This window comes from Pteropus medius, unplaced genomic scaffold (genome assembly GCF_902729225.1).
Source record: "Pteropus medius unplaced genomic scaffold, Ma_sr-lr_union100, whole genome shotgun sequence".
NCBI classification, from domain to species: Eukaryota; Metazoa; Chordata; class Mammalia; order Chiroptera; family Pteropodidae; genus Pteropus; species Pteropus medius.
Genome location: NW_024344378.1, coordinates 42,799,632 through 42,822,244, shown reverse-complemented (window position 1 = coordinate 42,822,244; position 22,613 = coordinate 42,799,632). Strand labels below are relative to the sequence as shown.

At 33.0% G+C, this 22,613-nt stretch overlaps 1 protein-coding gene across 9 annotated transcripts in view; it reads left to right on the top strand.

The window, feature by feature from the left end:
• Positions 1 to 22,613, top strand: part of HERC4 (HECT and RLD domain containing E3 ubiquitin protein ligase 4) — a 121,933-nt gene that overhangs the window by 76,176 nt on the left and 23,144 nt on the right. For 6 of the 9 annotated variants that reach the window (XM_039871939.1, XM_039871935.1, XM_039871934.1 and 3 more), the window contains 5 exons: positions 3,933 to 4,052; positions 14,654 to 14,677; positions 18,718 to 18,816; positions 20,313 to 20,480; positions 20,687 to 20,830. In XM_039871939.1, coding sequence (XP_039727873.1) covers positions 3,933 to 4,052; positions 14,654 to 14,677; positions 18,718 to 18,816; positions 20,313 to 20,480; positions 20,687 to 20,830 — 555 coding nt within the window. The remainder of the gene's footprint in view (positions 1 to 3,932; positions 4,053 to 14,653; positions 14,678 to 18,717; positions 18,817 to 20,312; positions 20,481 to 20,686; positions 20,831 to 22,613) is intronic. The other 3 variants (XM_039871940.1, XM_039871936.1, XM_039871937.1) reach the window with 2 other exon arrangements.

The window sequence follows — 22,613 nt, the reverse complement described above, 5'->3', positions numbered from 1 at the left end:
GGGTTTAGTTGGGCTTAGTTCCAAGATGTATTTTGGGTCTAGGTCTGCTCCGTGTGCCTCTCATTCTCTTTGGATCAGAGGTTTAGCTGGGGCAGGTATATACAAATTTTGTCTCCTTTTAGCTCATGCTGTTCTCTCTGACTTGAATGTTCTTCAAACCTTGTTTTTGAAATCTTTTCTATTCACTTAACTCTTTTTTATTTTGAACATCATCATATAAGCAGAAACAGTGAAATACTAACAAAATACACACCTGTCTATCCTCCATTCTAGATTCAGCCGTTGGTAACATGTTGTCACATATGTATGTATACTGTATGCTTTTTTCTTATATCATTTGAAAGTAAAATGCCCTTTTATACCTCATCATTCGTCATCTTGAGCATTTTTGTACATAATATCAATAATGTTATTTTTCTTAAATTAACTATAATTCCATCAATATCTATCCAGACATATTTAAATTTCCTTTGCTATACCAAAAATGATTTTTACATCACTGCTTTTTTAAAACTAGAGTTCAGATTTCATTTTTGCATTTGTTGAGTCTTGTTAGTTTCTTTTCCAATTTGTGATGTAGTTAGTATATCTATTTAGGTCCTTTATTTTCTCTCAACAGTATTTTGTAGTTTTCAGAGGTCTTGCACATCCTTTGTTAAATTCCTAAATGTTTTGTTTTTGATGCTATTATAAATAATTTAAAAATTTTATCTTGCAGTTATTTGTTGCTAGTATGAAGAAATTCTGTTGAGTTTTGTTTGTTGACCTTATACTCTTTGACTTTGATAAATTTATTTATTAGTTCCAGTAATTTTCATAGATTCATTTGGATCCTTTATGTACACAATTATGTTATCTTTTGCCTTATTTTATTGGCTAAGACTTCAGTACAACGTTGAATATAAATGGTTTCAGTGGGTATCCTTGCCTAGTTCCTAATCTTAGAAAGAAAGCATTCACTATTTTACCTATAAGTATAATATTATAGAGTTTTTTTTAAAGGTGAGCTTTAACTTTTTGTAGAAGTTTCCATCTCTTCCTGGTTTGCTGAAAGTGTTTATTATGAAGGGGTGTTGACTTTGTTAGATGCTTTTTTCTGCATCTGTTGAAATGAACAGAAGACTTTCCTTTCTGATTTTTTTTCCTGAAGTATAGTAAAATTCATTGATATTGGAATATTACACCAACCTTGCATTCCTGGGCTAAACTACACTTGGGCATTATATATTATACTTTATATATACTATTGGATTTAATTTGCTAATATTTTGTTGAATGTTTTATTGTCTGTGTTCATAAGGGATGTTGATCTGATAATTTGTGTTTCTCGTGTTGTGTTTTTAGAATCAAGGTTATTCTAGTTTCATAAAATGAATTAAGAAATGATCCTGCTTTCTCTTTTTTCTGAGTTTGTTTTAAGATTCGTATTATTTCTTCCTTAAATATTTGATAGAATTAATTGCTGAAACTATATTGGCCTGGAGTTTTTTGGAGGAAAATTTTAAAATTTCATCTTAAATTTTAAAAATAGAGTGTGACTTATGATTTCTGTTTCTTCTTGAGTCAATTTTAGTAATATATATATATATGTGGTGATGTTCCCTCTTTCGTTCCTGGTGGTGGTAATTTGTGTCTTTTTTTTGTTGTTCAATCTGTCTAGATAGATAGAGGCTTTTGAGTTTTATTGATCTTTTCATAAAATCGTTTGTTTTCATTGATATTTTTCCTCTCGTTTTTCAGTTTTCTCTTTCATCAGTTTTTGTACTTTATTTCCTTCCCTCTTCTTGATTTGTCCTTAATTTGATCTTTTTTCTAGGCTCTTAAAGCAGAGTCTTACTTAGATCAATTGGTTTTAGAACTTTTTTTCTAACATGATCATTTAATACTTTAAATTGCCTTTTATGTTCTGCTTTACCAGCATTCCACAGATTTTTATGTGTTTTTGTTTTCATTAAGTTCAGAATATTTTCATAAAGCCCCTGTTTTCTCCAACATCTGCATACCTGTTCCTTAGAGGAGTTTCTCTCCTCATTTTTGTCCCTTCTCAGTGATAAACTGGCATTGCTTGTTACCCAGTGCTTTCCAGATTGGTAGAGCAGAGAGGGCAGAAATGTTCTTTGTTGTGCTATAGTCTCAGTCTCAAATCGTGTGCCTGAACCTTGAGGATGGGACTCTAGTCCTACTGACATAAGAATCTGGGTTCTGGACTGCTGTTGTATGCCTTCCTCTCAGGGACTGAGGGTTTTTCTCTCCTCCAATAACAAGGCATGGAATATGCTTTCCTTTTCTCAGTGGCTTAAGGCTTTTGCTGTCTATATGAGAGAAGGTTTTTGCTTCTCTATATGAGAGAAGGATCTGGGCAGGTTGGTGGGCCTTTTCTTTTCTCACAGTGGCAGCAGACAATTTCCAGATCAGATCCTAAATACAGGAAAATAAAACTTCCAAGATGTATTTTATGTGAAATATCTTTTAGTGAAAATATCTTTGAGATTTCTCATGGAGGCCTTGGATAATAAATAACAAAGATTTATTCTTTAAACTTACAAGAGGAGATGCTAGAAATAATTAGTTTACTTGAAGTGTTACTATTACGAGTTGTATGGAAAAGTTGTCACATCAGAAAAGATACTCAACCTTCCTTAGGTTAAATGTATATGGTAAAACACAATTTAAATAATAAATATTTCAAAAATTGCTTTTTTATGAAAAGTTCCTGGAGATTCATCAGTGTCCTCATGGGCAACCAGTGGAAGTCTGTGGAAGAGTCTATGAGGAGTGTAAACTGTCCGAGGCTTCCAGGGGTTTTATACTGTCAAGTTGTCCAGTCATCAGCCTTAAGCAGTTTCTTATAATTTTAGCTTTCTTCTTTCCTGCTTATATGACAGTGATATCTTCCTTTTGCTCTACCATAGGTGACTCTTTTTTTGTCATCTTGTTTCTCTTTTGAAGTATCTTTCAATCCTTGGGATTCATGCTACTTGGTTATCTTTTGATGTTAGTGCTTTGATGGATTCAAGGAAAATTTGGGGTAATTTAGAAAGTGTTTAATTGCCAGTGTTCTAGAGTTTTCCAATTATCTTTTTGTCACTTACTTTTAGTTTAATTCCATTGTGGTCAGAGAACATACTTTGTCTACTCTGGATTTTTTTAAATGTATTTATTAAGATGTACCTTGACTTTTTGGAGACTCCTGGCTAATCTTCTTCTAGAAGTCCTACAGTCAGTATATTTATCTGATTGTTTCCTTAGAGTGATGTTTAACTTGTTCTTCGATCCTTTGTATTTCCTGTAAATTGAAATTCAGATCAAGAGACTTGATTAGATTCAGGGTAAACATTTCTCTGCTTCAAAAATGATGTCTGTACTACTTCTTGCATTATACCAGCAAGATAGTAATATTGGATTAACCCAATATTGGTGATGATTAGGTTTGATCAATTACTTAAGGTGGTTTTCTCCACTGTAAAGGTTTTTCCCTTTGTAATTAGTAAGCAATTTCTAGGGTGGTAATTTGCATTCTTTTCATTTTTCACATTCTATCCAAATGTCACCTTTTTATTCTAATCAGAGGCCAATACAGAATGACACTTAGCATTAGCTCTTCTTATTGTTGAGTCCCATTCTCCAACCAGAAGTCCTTATAGTTTCTAGTCTATACTATACACATTTTAATGGCACATATCTCATATGGTGTGGTGGTTACATAATTTTTTTTTTTTCCTGGATTTTGAGATAATGCATATATCACATCTTATAAATTTTTGTGTTTCTCATAGCGTTTAACTAAATTTTGCATATAGTGGGCACCCAGTAAATTATTTTTTATAGGAAGAGAAAATTAGCTAAGAAATCTCAAGCCTTTTCCTATTAAAACATTTTTCAGTCTCTGTTTTAGATACTGGTTAATATTAATTATACTTTTTTTTTTGTAGGTAAATGAGAAAACTGGACAGATTATACAGTATGATAAATTTTACATACATGAAGTACAAGAATTGATCGACATAAGGAATGATTATATCAACTGGGTCCAACAGCAGGCTTATGGAATGGTATGTTTCCTATTGCATTTTATAATTTCATTTTTATGTATCATTTATCCTAATACAAAAGAAACAATTGCTTATTTTTGAAACAACAGAGTTTTTTCAGAGCTTTAATTCAGAGCTTATTTTTGAAATAAAAATACATTGCAAAGGAGCAGCTACATACTATGGAGTATTTGTAAATCAGCATTCCACTCTTGTACCAAAGCCATACCAAAGAGATAGATTACACTTTTTTAAAGAGAAATGCGAGTATGACATGGATTTATAACTCATTTGTTTTCCTCGTGGTTGCCTCTTTAATTCTCTAATGTTGAGAATATTGGAGTCCCTGATACTAGAACTCTATGAATGTATTACTATTGTGTGATCAGTGTCTCAGAACTACCAGAAGAAAGCCCTAGGACCATTGATTCTATTTTTGATTTTTCCCCCCTTTATGCGTTTGATTTTATATCAGATTTTTGATGTACATCCATGTGTGCACATCTTTCCATGTGGCTAAGTCTCTAATAACTGGACAGTGTTTCATTAAAATAATAGCATAGTCCTATAAAACTTGAATTAGACATGTAAAATTTTAATATAGAAATGGTTAAGCAACTAGATAATAAAACAGTCATGTTTAATACTCTTATTTGCTAATAACCATTTTAGTATACTTGAGGCCAACTTTTCCAACCCTGAAGCAGATAATTTAAGCAATAATATGTAGCCGTTGTATAAGAGTGAGTAGCCTTTCATTGATTGCTAGACACCAGCTGCAAGCTCCTATGGATAGGCACTCTGTCAGTTCATTCACCAGCGTCTGATAGTGTCTGGAATATGTCTAGTAGGCACTAAAAAAGTACACTGGTTTTCTAATGTCATCGTCGTTAATGCATGCTATTTTTAGGATTCTCTCACCTATAGAAATCAGCTCACTTCTAGATTATCTTTTGCTTCCTTCCCTAGGTATTTGGGTTGGATTGGGAGAGACTCGATTTCCTCCCCAATCCCCCACCCCGAATCACTGGGAAACGAGGTCAAGTTTATAGCCATCCTATAGCTTTAGGTCCTGCTCATTTGCTCATTCAACAAATATTTATTGAGAATCCCCTATGTACAGGCACTTTTTTTAGGTACTGGAAATACAGTGATGAACCAGACAGATGAGTTCCCTGTTTAATGGAACTTGTAATCTGATGGTCAAGATAAATAGTAATCAAATAAAACACTATATAGAGAATTGACAGAATGTAAGAAAGACTGTGGTTTCATACAATTGAGTAATCAGAAAAGTCTTGTCTGATGAAGTATTAGCTGCAATCGAAATGACAAGAAGCAGTCATGTAAGATCAGAGCAGAGAGAATTTTATGAAAAATGAACATCTAGTAAAAGACCTTGGATGAGAACAAGCTTGATATGTTTCAAGTATAGAAAGAGGCTAGTATGGATAAAGTATGGAGTGGGGAGAGTTCTGGGAAAAGATCAGAGAAATGGGCATATGCCAGATCATGGAGGTTTTGTAAATGTAGATTAGGAGCTTGGATTTTATCTGAAATGTAAAGCCATTGGAGGGTGGTAAGCAGCGGGGAAGACAATGTGCTTTATATTTTTTAATTATCACTATGTTGACTCAGTGGAGAATTGAGTGAAGGGACCAGAGAAAAAATGAAAGAGAGAAACTGGTTAAGACTGTTTTAGTAGATTTAGGGAATATAAATTGATTGGTTTGACTAGGAAGGTGGTTGTATAGATGGAAGAGGGAAATGGACTTGGAATACCTCTTGGCAGTAAAAGGGACAAGAATTGCTGATGGATTAGATATGGAATGAGGAAAGGAGAGAAACTAACATAGGAGATCAAGGTAAGGGTAAGGTAAGAGGAAAACTAGGAGAGAGTTGTGGAAACTAAAAAGTGAAGGAGGGAGACTGTTGAATGCTTTTGAGAAGTAGGATAAAACCATAGAATTGAGCAATGAATTTGGTTACATGAAGGTTATTGGCAACCTTGATAATGTCATTGGAGAGTAAGGCATGCTTAAGAGAAATTTGGAGGTAAGGAATAGGAAACACTAACCATAGGTAGTACTTTGAAGAAGGTCTGTGTTGAAGTGAAAAAAGTAAAAATAGTGGAGTGTTAGCTAGAGTCAAGAGACAGCAGTTTTTCAAGTAAGAGAAATAGTCGACCTTGTGAAAGTTTTGAATAAATATTTCCTTTTTCCTTCCCTATTTAAACTAAATCTCTCATCTAGGCCAGGCTTTCAAACTCTTTGTCCAGAGCAGAAGAAAAATCCTACTTCTTGAGGTTATTAACCTTCCCTTGGCAAGACTTGTTTGAAGTCTCATATTTTATCTTTGAATGAACACAAATTTTGGACGTAATATTTATTGCAATAAAAAAGAGATTTAAATTATTTACCATTGAAGAAAATTAATGCTTCAGTACATGAACTTTGTTTATCTCAAGACTTTGCATATAAACCCTGATAACACCACCTAGGGTACCCTAGGTCTTTGAGCAGTGTTTTTGAAAGTGGAGTGATAGATGGAACCCTTTTAAAAATAAAACAATTTCTTAAGAAGCCCAGTGTTCACTTACATTATTTATGATTATCTTTGAAATACACATAAACGCTAAACTAGTTCTAAACTCCTGCTGTTTAGCTTTTATAAGAACTTTAAAACCATAAACAAATTTATAAGTTGTATATAACACTACAAGTATAAAAATCAAGTTAATATTTAGTATGGATAATGATTATTTTATGACCAGGAATCTCAGCTCAAAATATGATAAGAAAGCAGTGTGATATAAGAGCTCCTCGGTTCAAATCCCACCTCAGCATTTACTTATTCTATGCCTTGGGGGAAATTACTCAATTCTTTTTCTGTAAATTAGAGATAGTAGTACCTATCTTTTATAGTTATTGAGAAGATCAATTGATATGATCCATATAAAGTGCTTGGGGAAGTTCCTGGGGCATAGTGGCTTAGTAAAATGGTGGTGGTTATTGTTGGCTGTCTTGACACAGACTTTAAGTCTGGCAGTAACCTCTATTCTGATTACTTTGTTCTTTTGCTGCCTTTATCTATTTGAATTAAAATGAAACACTTGCTTTTAGGATGAGATGTGATACTCATTTGGCCTTCACTCATCAAACACATCACTTATGTATAAAGTCCTAGTCATAATGATCTCATTTGTTGCCAGTTTGTTTATAATCATAACCATTGCAACTCTTGGAGTTTCCTGGTAATACTGGGATTAGAAATGTATTGTTCTAATTTTAGATTTTTTTAATGAATTAAAAAAGTTTTTGACATAAAAACCTAAAATTCAAAATTTTCCCAGAACTTATAGATAAGAATTTATCTCCAGGGATCTGCAAGCAAGTTTTAGAAACATCCTAGAGAGTCATTTCCTCCTGGATTGCTGTGAATTAGATTAGATGTCCTTTGACATCTGAATTTATATCTACTACATAAACTAGATATAAACTACTTGTTTTATAGCAAGTTAAGAGAAATACCAGTCTAATAGGATTTTTTAGTTAGCAATAATTTTGCGCTGCATGGAGAAGCTGTGGTTTGAATGTTTGCTTTTTTAAAAGTTTGGTATTTGGCAGGCCTTTATCCAAACTCCTCTTGGTATATAGCTGTGGTGATATCACGTTGAATTTCCTAAGGAGCTATTTCAGTTCTACTGTTTTCTGGTAAAGGGAGGCAGTAGAGGGCTACCTTCCTATTTCTTGGCTTTTCTTTGCTTCTCATTCTCTCCAGATCTGTTATATAGTTGCTATACTTGAGAATTGCTGTCTATTACTCTACTCTTTCAACCACATGCTTTTCCTTTATTTATAGACAAAGTAATATTGATTATGTGGTTATGTCAGTGGAAGGTTATTCCTTATTAATTTGTTTAGCAGGTTTAATATCATATCATATAGAAATCAGAATCCAGAACTCATGATTTGTCGTCTTCTGATCTATCTCTGGGAATAGAAAGCAGGCGATTTACTTTGAATGTCTTTGACTGTGCAACGCTTAAATAGTTCACTAATTTATATTATGACATTTAACTTTACAGAGCTTCTTTCAAAGCATTTTCACATTTCACATTTACATATAACTCTAAAGACTTTTTTTCCTGGAGCATTTTAATAAAATTCATACTTGTATTACTAGTCTTATTACTGAATTGAACATTATGTTGACCCCGTAAGTAGAGCTTGAAAGAATCTATCCTGAAGGTACTCACATGCTATTTTGTGATGATACAGATGTGTGTATATGTATTTGTATACACAGATATATGTATATACAAACATACTTGTATGTGTACATGTACACATACAAAGGTATACCATTATTAAACAAGAGTTATGAACTTGAAATAATTCCATTGCTTCAATGTGAAAGTTTTAAAAAATTCTTTAATAGAACATAATTACTATGAATTATAAGAAGTATGTATATGTCTTTAAATGTTATGTGTGCATATGTATATGTGTAATATAAATTTTATATATCACTTTACCTTGTTCTAAACACTATGAAGAAATTGTTTTATCTTTATTACATTTGTCTTTGTCATAATTTGTTGAGACTTTTTTTCTCTATTTACTTTTTTTCCCAGTCAAGGATTTTAAGAATATATCAGGTATATACCTCCCTGATCCCTACCCATTAAAAACTAATTCTGTGAAATTCTTTACTTTCCTTGTAATATTCTTTTGTACTGCTGAGACTTCTAACTTCACCTCATCCACTTTCCCATCATTTTTCACCTCTTTTCTCTTTATATGATTTCATAAAGTTTGGGCTTGATCCTCTCCTCTTGCCGGTTACTGTATAAGCATTTCTGTTTTGTTCGCTTGTTTTTCAAGATTCTGATCTTGGTATATGAAACTTTTTCAGTTGGATTCCTTTTGCTTTTTAATCTGTTTTTCTCCCTTTACAATAATCTCTTGACAAAATGAAAGAGCACATGGGTTCTCTCTCTCTTCCTATCTTCTGCTATTTGATGATTTTTCTCTACTTTCTGGGTACTGTTCTCAGTTGTACATTTCCTTACCCTCCTCTAACTTTGCTCTTAAATTGTTTATAAAAATAACGTAGTGGTTATTACTAAACTCTTTGCCCTTTTTTCTTTTCTTATACTTTAAGTTACTAAACATATCACCTAAAAATATCCAGTAAAATGTGACTTAGAATAAAGTATAGAAAGTTCTGTACTGGTCTATGCCTATTTGAATTACTATAAGATAAAGCATTTTTAAAAAATGTATATTTATTTCAAGAACTGTGTATACCTATGTAAGACTTGTCATATATAAGTAGGTAAATAAAGATATTTGATAAGTTGGTGAAATTTTTTACAGTCTTTGATATTGTTTTATATATAGTTTTAAGTCATAAGTCTTATTCAAGATGAATTGTGCTATGTATATAAATCATCATTATATTTGTTCTGTAGCGTCAAGTTGTTATACCTTAACTATAGACAATACTGAGCTAGCAACATGACATGTTCACCAACAGCCTAGGAAGATAGTATGATATAAACGCTGGGGAAGGTATTAAAGCTTTGAGAAGATATGTCAATACATAATTTCCCATTTTTGTGTCATCATCATTTAATGAAATGAAGAAATTAAGTACATTTGTGTTCCCTTCCCAGAAAAGTTTATCCTTTTTAAAACTCCCTTGTCATTTTTAATGGCATCAGTATTTTATAGACTAATTCCTTAGGCATTGGATTACTAAATTTTATTTGTGTATTTTCCATTTTCTTCATATTTTAGAAGTATTATTTTATTTCTATTTAGCCACCAAACTTTTGTATTTTTATGAATTACTTCAATAACTTCAGTATCCTCTCTTTGAACCTTCTCAGAGTAATCTTATTATGCCCTTAAATCAAGACGACACCAGCTGTGATATAGTGTTTTCCTACAGGTATTTAGTTGAATCTAAAACTTGCCAAGGAGCTGCATCTTTGTCTATAACCAACTGAAACATCATTAACCATTGATGTTAAAAGCAGGCTTGGTGAAGCCTGCTTTAGACCATGAGACCCTGACTTTTGAACATTGTTCAGGCCTTTCTCACTGTAGACTCTAGGACACTGAATAACTAAAATTAGACATGCAAAAAGTTAGTGCTTGAATATGTGGATTTGGAGCCAATAGTATGTCATACATTGAGTATGTTGACTTTTTAGACCTTCACTTGACCTCACATGTTTTGTAATATTCTGTCCCCGCCCCTCAAACCACTTTGTTTTCCTTCTAACTTTCCCTTGGAAATACTACTATGACTGAATTAGATTTGCAACTGATAGAACACCTACCTCACTACTCTAATATTTCCCAGAAGAGTTCATCCTCACTTTTTTAAGCATTAACTTTTTAAAAAATGTTTGAGTTTTTGTCTAAGATACTTAACCCTTAAATTGAAATTTCTGATAATGATATTAATATGGTTGCCCCTTTGATGCCCCTCTCTTAGATAAATCATTTTGCTTGATACCTCTCTTATGGTTTATGGTCTCCCTTCTCAAGTTTTATGGTGCCCCATTGTTTTTCATATTCTTTTCAGTTCACATCTCTCTTTATAATAAAACTTACGTTTTAGTATGGTTTCATCACAATATAAATTCCAAAATAATCTTACTGACTTCTCCAATGCATAATGATATACATAACACCTCTATTTTTATATAGCAATAAAAATAACTGCATACATATTAATGTTTCATTATTTAAGAATAAAATATATCTCCTGTGATATAACTCTCTTGGTATCAAGTATAGTTATCAGCAGGCCATAGATAATCAGAAAATATTGAAAGGTTTTCCTTTGTTTATTCAAATTTTTTAGTAGTAATATCACATTAAAAGTGTCCCATAAGATAACTGTAAAGGGATTTTAAATAATCCTGTTAAATTGCTTTCAAATTAAACAGTGTAATCTAAAAGGCTTTTTCTGCAGAACAACTTGTAGATATGTTCTCCTTAACCCTACCAGTAGAGGCATTTATGTAGTGATAACTTAGTACTATGAATTTTTTTTATTAGTTTGTTCTTTTTATTTCTTAAATTCCACATATAAGTGAAATCATATAGTGTTTATCTGACTTAAATACCTTCTAGGTTCATCACAGCAATATCTTTTTCCATTCCCTTTTCATATGTAGAGGTCTTATTTTCTTATCATTTCAGCCTCTCCGTCCATTGGTTGGAGCACTTAATTCTTTTCCATTTAAGGTACTTATTGATAGGAATGTAGTTGTTACCATTCTCTATTCCTGTTTTTGATACATGTTTTTTCTTCCTAAAGAAGTCCTTCCAACATGTCATGTAATACTGGCTTGGTGGTGATAAATTTCTTTAGCTTATTTTTGTCTGGGAAGCTCTTTATCTGTCCTTCAACTCTAAATGATAGCTTTGCAGGATACATTATTCTTGGTTGTAGATCCTGGGTCTTCATCCTGTCGAATATCTTTTGCCAAGCCCTTCTGTCCTGCATAGCCCCTCCTGAGAAATGAGCTGCCAGTCTTATGGGTGTTCCCTTGTATGTGATTATTTGTTTTTCTCTAGCTGCTTTTAAAAGTTTCTCTTTGTATTTAACCTTTGGCATTTTAATTATGATGTATCTTGGTGTGGGCCTCTTTGGATCCCTGATTTTTGGAATCCTCTGAGCTTCCTGGCGTTTTATGTCCATTTCCTTCACCAGGTTAGAGAAGTTTTCCATCATTATTTCTTCAAACAGCTGTTCAACATCTTGAGTTTCTTCACTTAACGCTGATCAGACGAATATTTGGAGCCTTAATAGTGTGTGTCCCACATCCTCCTTAAATCATCTTTATAGTCTTGGCATCTTTTTTCTTGCCATTCTGTTTGAGTGTCTTTATTGGCTTTCCTGTCCTCTAGATAGGGCATATGATCGATCCTCTTTACTCACTTTGTTTATTCCATTTAATATACTACTCATCTCAGATAATGTGTTCTTCATTTCAGACTGGTTCCTTTTTGTAATCTCCATCTTCATTTTTATGTTCTTTATCTCTTTGTTGAAGTTCTCACTAAATTTATCTACACTTCTCAAAAGTTCATTGAGCATCTTTATTACCAGTGTTTTGAACTCTACATCTTTTAGATTACTTGACTCCATTATATTTGGATCTCTGTTCTGTTCTCTCATATGGTTTCTGCTTATTTGTCTTCCCATTTTGGCTGCCTTTCGGTGTCTGTTTCTATGTACTAAGCAAAGCTCCTAACTCTACCGGTCTTATTAGTGTGGATTTGTGAAGTAGGTGTCCAGTGGCACAGTCCTGAGAGAAGTTCAGCTGCAGGCCAAATTTAGCCCAAGCCTCTGCCCCTCCGGGGCCACCTGTTAAGATTTAGCAAGCAGTCCACAGATGCTGTGCTTATAGCTGCCTCAAAAGGGCCACACCAGAAGCCAAGGCCAGCTGCCTCCAGTGTGAGTCTAGGTGCTGCTCAGCAAGGAGCACCTGATTCGCTGAGGATATACCTGAGTGTGGCTTGAGTGCAGCCCGAGTTGGGGGAGGCGAAGTTTCAGGGAATACTCTATGGGGAGCAACTTCTGTTACCCAGTTTGATGAGGTCACAGCTATGGTGGCGTTGTGTCCGACGCACTGATAGGGAGAAGGGCTCAACAGAGAACAATGGATACCGCCGGCACTTCTGAGTCTCACCTCGGCCCTTACTCTAACAATATCTCCTTGTAAGTCCCTTGTGCCCGCTGCGTGCAGCCGAATGGGCACTGGTACTCAGAGTGAGCAGGTCCATCACCACGAAAATCCATTTGCAGATGCGGCTCCTTTAAGAGGCGTCTGCTGCTGCCACAGCCTTGGTCTCAGCCGCTCAGGACCTAGCAGACCCACATTCTTGTCCCATCCTACCTTCTGTCATTGCCAAGGTGATTTCTTGGATTTCTCTGTAGTTGTATGGCTTATTCATCTAGATCCCAGGTGATTTTCCCTCGCTGCTGCTCCTTGTTTCCAGCACAATTTTGATTTGGTCACCAGAGGGATGAACAGAGCCTTTGACATCTACGCCATTTTTTTCTCTCTGTACTCTGAATATTTTGAAAGACACTGTTATCAATAATTACCTTTCTCAAAATAGGAATTGTATACATCCATATTTTGCTTATGTTTTTACTGCTTTGGCTTTATTAAGCACAATGTAGTGAGAGAACCCTAAGTCTTTTTGCTAAGATCTTAAAGCCTCCAATGATACCCCTCAAGGCATATGAAAATTTAGCCAACTACAAAGTTAGAAGGAACAATCCACAGACCGCCCTCACTTTTGATACCAATTACAAGTTTGAGGGGTTCCCCAAACCACCCTCAGGTTCAGTAATTTGCTACAAGTCTTCACAGAAGTCACTGAGTACCATTTTACTAACATTTACAGTTTGTTACAGGGAAAGGATACAGATTGAAATCATCCAAGGGAAGAAGTACATAGGGTAAAGTCTGGAAAGGTACCAAAGGCAGAGCTTCTTTTTTCCTTTCCCTGTAGAGACATGAGCAGGTTTTTTGTTCCAGCATTCATGTTTGATAATACAAAATAGTGCCAACCAAGGAAGCACACCAGAGCTTTGGTGCCCAGACCTTTTATTGAGGCTCAATCACGTATTGCCCATGTGGCTGACCTTTAGTCTCCAGCCCTTCTGAAGGCAGAACTTAAAATTATGTGGCTCAGAGCCCCCAGGCACATGAGGTGACAGGAGTGACATTCAGGAGTAATGTTCCAAACATCTGTACTCACCTCCCAGTAGCTAAGGACAAAGTCAGACCTCTCTTGGGGTAAGAATAATTCCTTACTATACAAGGTAGCACCTGCAAATTTAGTAACATATTTTTGGAGATTCTTTCATTTTATATGAATCTACCCTGATCATATGTGGATGCTTTCTGTAAGAAAGTGTACATTTCTGTTCAATGAAGTGGTAAGTTTTCATTACAGTTTACATTATTTCCTTCATACCTTTCTCTCTTCATTTCTTCTGTCTATTTACCAGCCTGTGTCCTGTCCTCTACTTTGTATTTTAAGCTAATGATGTTTGAGAACTCTTAATATAAGATACTTTATATTTTACTGGTTATTTGAAAAATAAAAAACAAATGGCTTATTTTTCTTACTTTGTTTCCATATAGCATTTTAATCTACTAAACACTTTTCAAACATTTTTGTTAAGATGTCAAAGTTTGAGGAATATTTTCTCATTTTTCCAGGTGGAGAAACTGAGCCATAAAAATATTTCTTCAAGACCAAGTTAGGCTAGAATTAATTTTCCTATTCTACCTAAATTCTGCAAGTGGAGTGCTTAGTTACTGAAACCAAATTTCATTATGTTCAAACCTCAAATATTTTATGATCACAGGTACCTGAAACAGAGGTCTGACATTTATTGATAAATAAGGTGCATGTGGAAAAGTGCACATTTTGAAGATATGTTTTGGTCTCCTTCATTAATTCAGTATTCTGCTGTAGCAAAAATATATGAAATGCTACTTTGAATAGAAATAGTTAAATTTGGACACTAACATTGCTCTTTCCTCATTATTACATTCTGCACTGCTGTCTTAGGATGTCAACCATGGATTAACTGAGGTAAGTTTGGTGTAATAAAGTCTCATGTTCAGAGTAAAATATACTGTTTTGTCTTAAGTGATAGGAAAGCCAAAATTTCCTCATTTCATGTGACCTTAAAACATACATACATACATACATATATATGTATAATTATAATTATAAAATGAATGTATAGAAATTGTCCTGTGTATCATTTCAGATTAATTTTATCAAGAAAATTCAAACTTCTATTTTAACATTCTCCCTTTGATACTTTTCAACAATATGTGTTCCTAGTCTTTTCAGCATAAAATTTAATGTGTCCTCAGAATATAAAAAAGCAGACTTAAAATTTGACAAATGCCTATGCAATAAGCCAGATAATATATTAGAGAAGTAAATTATCTTCAGTTTTTAAACTAATAATTGATACTTGAAACGGTCATAAAATTAGACACTTTCAGTATGATCATCTTCCTTACTTTGTCTAATGTACTATCTTAATATATAAAGTTCTAGCACTTTAGTTTACATAATCAAAAATGCTAAATCACCTTTTAACGCTTAGAAATTTTATAATACTTTTATACTTCTGTGATGGACTAAGTCTTGTTGTTTTGCTTTGCTTTGCTTTTTTTCCAGCTCTTGAACCAATGAAGCACTTAGAGTTAGCTTTAAATTATAGGCCTAACATTGTTTGCCTCTTCATCCTCAAATGAAGTAGCACATAAAATTATGAAATAGAGCTTTGGAGACAAAGGGGCTTTAGAAATCATCTCAGTCTTTTGGAGTTTCAAAGTAGTAAAATGACTTTCTGCCATTTAATAGCTAGTTAGTGACACAAAACAAGATGGAGGTAAAAATTGTCATATGAAAAACAGTGAAGAATGATAATTTACTGTAAGATTAATATAACTCAGCATGTTGTCTTATATGTACATATACTATGTAAGAGTTAATAGTCTCATTGTATTCTATACTGATTGGGCACTATTAGATTATTTTGCTTTTGGTGGCCATATTAAGATAGAGTTAGACAAATTGAAATACATTTAAAGGAAGGCAGTTAGGATGAAGAAGAGCTGGAAACCGTATATTTTTTTTCAAAATGGCCAGGAAAACTGGGAGTGTTTATTATAGAAAAAAGACAGCTTAAGGAGGGAGCATGAAGACCTGAAATATTTAAACCATATATACTTCCCCGAAGGGGCAAAATGAAGACTGAAGTACAAAATGACATGGTGCATAGTGACATATAGAAATGCAGATTCAGACTTAATATAAAGAACTCTAAGCACTTAAAAAATGGGTCATTTCATGGGATATTAAGTTTTCACTGAAAGCCTTGTAGCAGAGACTCTGTGTCAGGGCTGGAACAAAAATATGCCTTGTTTGGTAGGTGGTAGATATATATCCTCCTCCAACTGCAAGAATCTGTGACTGGCAATTCATAGCTCTTTGTTTTTCTCTGCACCATTGAAACAATTAACAATCACTGTGTTAGTCGCTAGAATAAATAATTATCTATAAGGTGACTAATGTGTGATACAATAGACGTAATAATAGATGAGTTCTCCCAACTTTAAAAGGTTGACAGCATTATTATACTAGTGGTACTTAGTTTGTATGTTGAATGATTAGATTATTGGACTCATATGTTGGCACCTTAATAGCATGCAGTAAATATCTGTTAAATGAATGAATAAGCAGATTGCTTATCATTGGCCTTACTTGCTAGAGTAGCCCTAACATATGAGAACTGTATACTGTATTTAACTGGGGGTCCTCAATTTTAGAATAAATTTTCAGTCTACTTCACTGAAACTTGGGAGTTAATAAGCAAAAGATACTTGTAATTTACAATTTTGTGGGCTCTCAAGTACTATATAATTCCCTCCTAAAATTGGGAAGTGGGTAATTCCAGTGCATCATCTAATTATCAGTAAAAATTCTATATAGGCATACCTCGCTTTATTGTATTTTGCTTTATTGTGCTTCTCAGATGTTGTATTTTGTACATATTGAAGGCAAAACCCTCTTACCAGCAAAAGAATGTCAACAAAGCATTATGAGTATTATCCAGTAAGAACTTAGGCATATATTTGCTTAAACCAAATAAAAATATTTTGCAATAAAACCCATGCAACCAAAAATGAACAATCTTTTTTTCCCCTTTGTAACTCGTTTTTTATTATAACAGATGTAATTTATGTCCATTATAGATCTTTTGGAAGATAAAACAAAGCATACATATGTACACACATGCAAACACATACAGTAAACCCACAGCCCAGAAATAGCTACTGAATGTTTTGGTATTTGTTATTCATGTTTTACACATACACACACCAGCCCACACACAAATATTAATATTTTAAAAAGCAAAAACAAATCTAGTCTTATTTTGTAGGTTAAGCTGTTACACTTTTTTTTTTTACAAGAGTGTTTTTATATATATGGTGAATACACACCCCCACCCTCACCCCACGCCATTTATGCAGACTTTTTATACACGGTTTCCATTTACATGGTCTCATTTTACATGGTTCTTTCTTTTTCATTTCCATTATTGGAGATTACTCTTTCTAAAAACCAGTAGCTTAACTCAGCAACATACAAAGAACTAATACTTACTAACACACAATTATTAATGATCTTCCTGTTCATCAGATGGCAAATTAAAAAGCATGGGTGACCACTAATGTTTTTCAGGATTGGTTTTACAAAAATTTTGCTGTAGTAGCTGAAAATTATATGAAGGAAAAATGTCTTCCTTTTAAAATACTTTTACTTTTAGATAATGCACCTCGTCATCCATACAATTTAGAACATCCAAATATAAAAGTTGTATATTTACCATCAAATACATCTTACTTGATCCAACCTTTAGATCAAGGCATTATTTCCACCTTTAGGATTAATTATATTAAATGGAGTTTTAATGATATTTTTAATAAGTTTGAAAATAGTGAATTACTTACAGTTACAGAAGCCAGGAAGAAATACACAATTTTAAGTTGTATCCGAATATTTCTTTAGCTTTGAGTGATAGAAATCCATCAACTTTAAATGCTTGTTGGAAAACAATATGTCCAGAAGTGGTTGTACCAGGGAATATGGTTCCAACAACTGAAGAGGGATTAACTGGCATTATTATTTTTTTAAGTAAATTTCAAGAAGAAAGCTCTGACAATGTTTTATTTTTATTTTTATCGTTATTTTTATTATGGTGACATTGGTTAGCAAAATCCAGTAAGTTTCAGGTGTACAATTATATATGTAGTGTGTGTTCACTGCCTGGCTCTGACAATTTAAAGGTAGATATTAACGAATTACTGGTTAATCATGAATTAACTGGTAATGAATTCACTTAATATTTGAAGCCCACCCTGTCGATGAATATGGCAGTGACCTTGAACCAGTTTCATTTACTGCAGAAAATATTTAGAAAGCTCTTCAGTTGGCCACAAAACTGAAAACTGCAATACTAGATAGTGATCCAAACATCCAGCAAGCCTTAAAATTTGGAAAAGATTTTTAAAAATATTGCAGTGATTAGTGAAGAATTTATGAAAACTTAGCAAAAGATGGGGTTGAAAAGGTCATCCAAAAACATAAATAATGAAACTGAAATAGTACTTCCAAATATTTCAAGCAATGGACATAATGACTTTGGGCCAATTAAAAAGAGAAGGTTGATTGCTTTAGATTACAGTGTAGACTCCGACAGCAAATAAAATTTATTTTGGTTTTTCTGAATTTTCATTAGTATTTTTTTATGAAAATATGTGAAATAAATATTTTTATGACTTATATTGGCCTGTTTCTTTAGTATTTTTTTTCTTACTGGAGACTCTTCATACGGTTTTCTTCCACGTTAAAAAAAAAAACGCTTGGAATGGATAATCCATGTAAATTAAAGGACAGGTGTATTTGGAAATAAGCAACATGTTATATTTATAATTCCTGAACGACACACAGTGAACAAGAATGTTACCAGCTTTACAAGAAGTGACAATACCTACAAGAAATATAATCACAAACCAGTTTGTACTAATAAGTTAATTTTTTATTTCCAGTTGGCAGATATCCCTGTTACAATCTGCACATATCCATTTGTATTTGACGCCCAAGCAAAAACTACTCTCTTACAAACGGATGCAGTCTTACAGATGCAGGTAAAATGTTATATAATACCAGTCTGATTTGAGAGTGGTTTTTGGATTATTTCTGTGCTTTTTTTAAAAAGTAAATATTCAAAACTAGCTTATAATCTGTAATCTTTGGGGACATTTTGTACCTGTGTGGTCTCTTGTGCAAACTACCTTTGGTACCTAGAAAGAGGACTGTTGTATGTGACATGTTACATATATATTGTTATGAGTGCTACTTACATTTATATATTTAAATGAAAATAGAATAACATAACCTTTAATTGTTTTATATCTAAAAAATCATATAAGCCTCTTTCATTACAGAAATATACAATCTTTATAAATAATTTTAGAAGTCTACTTGAAAATGTTGGTTGTTTTTCAAATCTTGTTTCATTATACTTGGTAAAAGATGGAAGTGACTGAAGGTGAAATTATGTTAAAGTAGGAGGCATTTGATCACTTGTTAGGAGGATTATGAAATTTCCTTGAAGAAAGTTTTAGTAAAAAGTATTTTCCTCCTCCTCCCTCCTTTTTTTCCCTATACTCCCTTTGTTTTATGTTAAACATTATTTGATTTACAATGATTTTTTTAAACTAGTTTACGTTATGACTTTGAAGGGCTACAGTAGTTTCGTGTTATCATTTGAACCTGTAAATAAAAAAGTTTTTGAATTCCTTTCTTTGGTATAGAATTACTGTAGAGGCTGAGGACTAAGAAGAGAATGAAAAGAGGCCTTTGGCACTTCATATTCTAAAAATGCTTTTAAAAATTACCTGCCCCCAGTATTGATAGCTATTTTCATTCCTTTAAAATAAATGCATTTGGTATTTTAAACCCCTCTATAGATTTACATAATAGGTAATGGAGTTTTAGAGATTTGCTTATTTCTATTTTCATCAACAGAAGAAATAAATATTTTTGTACAGTTCTATACTAACAGCTAATAAACCAGTTTTTTGGTAGCCTTTGTTAAAACCTTAAGGTAATCATTCATTTGGTACATTTAATATAGATTATTCCATTTAGAACAAGAATACAGGGAAAACCATCGGAAAAGAACAAAGGCTTTAAATAGTAAAAGCTAAATGCTTACTTTAGTGAGAACTTATGGTAACCACTCTACCAGATGAATTTCTATAAAACCTCCTTAGCTAGGCTGTTCCTTATTTTCTTTAGAAGTTTATTTTACTACTCTTTTCTTTTTTCCTTCATTCTCCATCCCAGTTATTTTTTGAGAAACAACAGTGTTCAAATTTATCAGTATTATAGTTCCATGCTTAGTTAATGGTATCCTTAGTGCTACATTAATATAAAAAATTCAAAAGGATACTCTTTATGCTCAAAATATAGTTTATTAAGTTCTTTTACTAGGTACTGTGTGAGGTTCTATATCAATTCAGTAGTGTAGAAATTATTATAGACATTATAGGATATCTAATTAACAGGTAGAGACTGGCTTAGTCACAGTAGCTTCTTTGTAGCATAGCTATTAAAATTTTAATCTTTTGTTTTCTAGATGGCTATTGACCAGGCCCACAGACAGAATGTCTCCTCTCTTTTTCTCCCAGTGATTGAGTCTGTGAATCCCTGCTTAATTCTAGTGGTACGTAGAGAAAATATTGTAGGAGATGCAATGGAAGTCCTTAGGAAAACAAAGAATATAGACTACAAAAAGCCGCTCAAGGTACTTTGACATTTTCTATTATATAATTTGGACTTTTATTTAAAAAAATTTGTCTTTTCCATTTTTTAGTGTATCTTTGAAAATTAACAATTATATTTAAAAAAATTTAAAACTATTGCTAAGCCTTTATTTGTAATGAATAACATAGGTTCTCCAGGATATACTGTTATTTCTTTACATTCAATATATGCATTATGCTGTTTCAGGTTATATTTGTTGGAGAAGATGCTGTTGATGCAGGAGGAGTACGCAAAGAATTTTTCTTGCTCATCATGAGGGAATTATTGGATCCTAAATATGGCATGTTTAGGTATTATGAAGATTCCAGGCTCATTTGGTTTTCCGATAAGGTAAAAAGCTCAACCTTCTAAATTACTTCTATGTATAGACCTATGTATGTATACCTATATGTATCAAATTAACTCAGTAAATCAGAGTTATTACTGGATTCCTAAAACATTTGACTTAGAAATCAGATTTAATACAATTTGAAAAATCATAAACTTTAGACTCAAAGTTATCAAAACATATTAATGCTTATCACACATTTCAAATTAGCAAAATAAATTAAGGAATGGTCAGCCTGAAAATGATGTTGACCAAATTCCTTCTGCTGATTTAGATTTGAAGATTGAATAATAATTATCAGATTAACTTTCCATCTGGGAAAAATTTATTTATTATTAGAAATTATTGATTTTTCTACCTTACCATTTAGGGCAGAGGTAACTGCTCAGCAAACTACAGTCTATGAACTAAATTTTTCCCAGCACATGTTTTTATAAATAAAGTCATGCTCACTCATTTATTTGATTTCCATGACTGCTTTGTAGCCTCAGCTGGTAGAGGCAGAGTTGAGTAGTTGTGACGGAGACCCTGTAGCCAACAAAACTTAAAATATTTGCCATCTCTTCCTTTACAGCAAATGTTTGCTGACCCTCAATTTAGAGATAAGTGAAATGAATGAATGGTTTAGTTTGTAGAACTCTTGAGTTGAAAGAAATTTGAATAAATATTTACTATTGGTTCTAAAAACCTTGATGTATTATTTATTCATTCTTCCAGGAGACTGGCCTTTATGGTGTTAGTGGTCATTGGTGATTGGTGCCTAGACTCATTAATTTATTAGGAGTTACAAAATGGTGCTACTCTAATTCTTTATTTTATTTTTAATTTTATTAAAAATGAAGTAGCTTAGATACTTTTACAGATTTCTCTGTATCTACTGTTTTGGTTCCCTAATAGTATAGTTCATATGCGAAAAGATTCTCTCTCTAGATACTTTCTTAAAAAAAATGAATATGTTTATTAGTATACAATTAGTTTTTTGGTTTTATTCATGGATTTAAACATATTTGATGTGTTTCAGTCCATTGTAGTTATTATCTTTATTGATGTTCATATTATCTCATCTTTGTCACAGAGAGCTCTTCAAGTTGGCATCTGAATCCTTTTCTCACAACCTCTACTCTTCGGTAGCTTCCTTGCTACCTAGTGTACTTGCTCTGATAAAATGTTCCAGACTTATACATTTACTGCCTAATAATACCAACATTTCCACCAACATTATGATAACTGAAAATGGTTTTTCAAAAAATCGTTTTGTTTTTGTTCTTTAGGTATAACCCAGGAGAGACACACAGTCAAATAACAGTGTTTTGATATCACTTGAAATTATGCCTTGTATTGTTATACCACCAAGTAGACACACATTTAGATTAACTTTTGACTTTTAGGGATTGCGTATTTAAATACAGCTTAGTTTTATAATTATATAAAGTATATAATTATAAAATATATTTCTAAGATGGAGAAGATCTGACAGGAGTCCTTGCCCTGCACCCCACTGCCCTTCTGCCCGTCTGTCTGTTAGAAGGTGTCATGTTCTTTTCTCCTAACCTCAGCTCATTTTTAAACTAGATTGCTTTAAAAAGAAGACTAAAGTGTCCCTTAAGTTAAACACTGAAAAAAAAAAAAAGTCAAATCTACAAAATAAGATATCTAAAAGAAGTCTAGCTTCTTTTTCTACATCCTCTACCCAGTTTACTCCCTCCTCATGTAGATGGTCTTTTTTAAAGGAATGTTGTGGTTTATCCTCTTTTAAAGTAAATATAAGTATACACATAGCAGGGG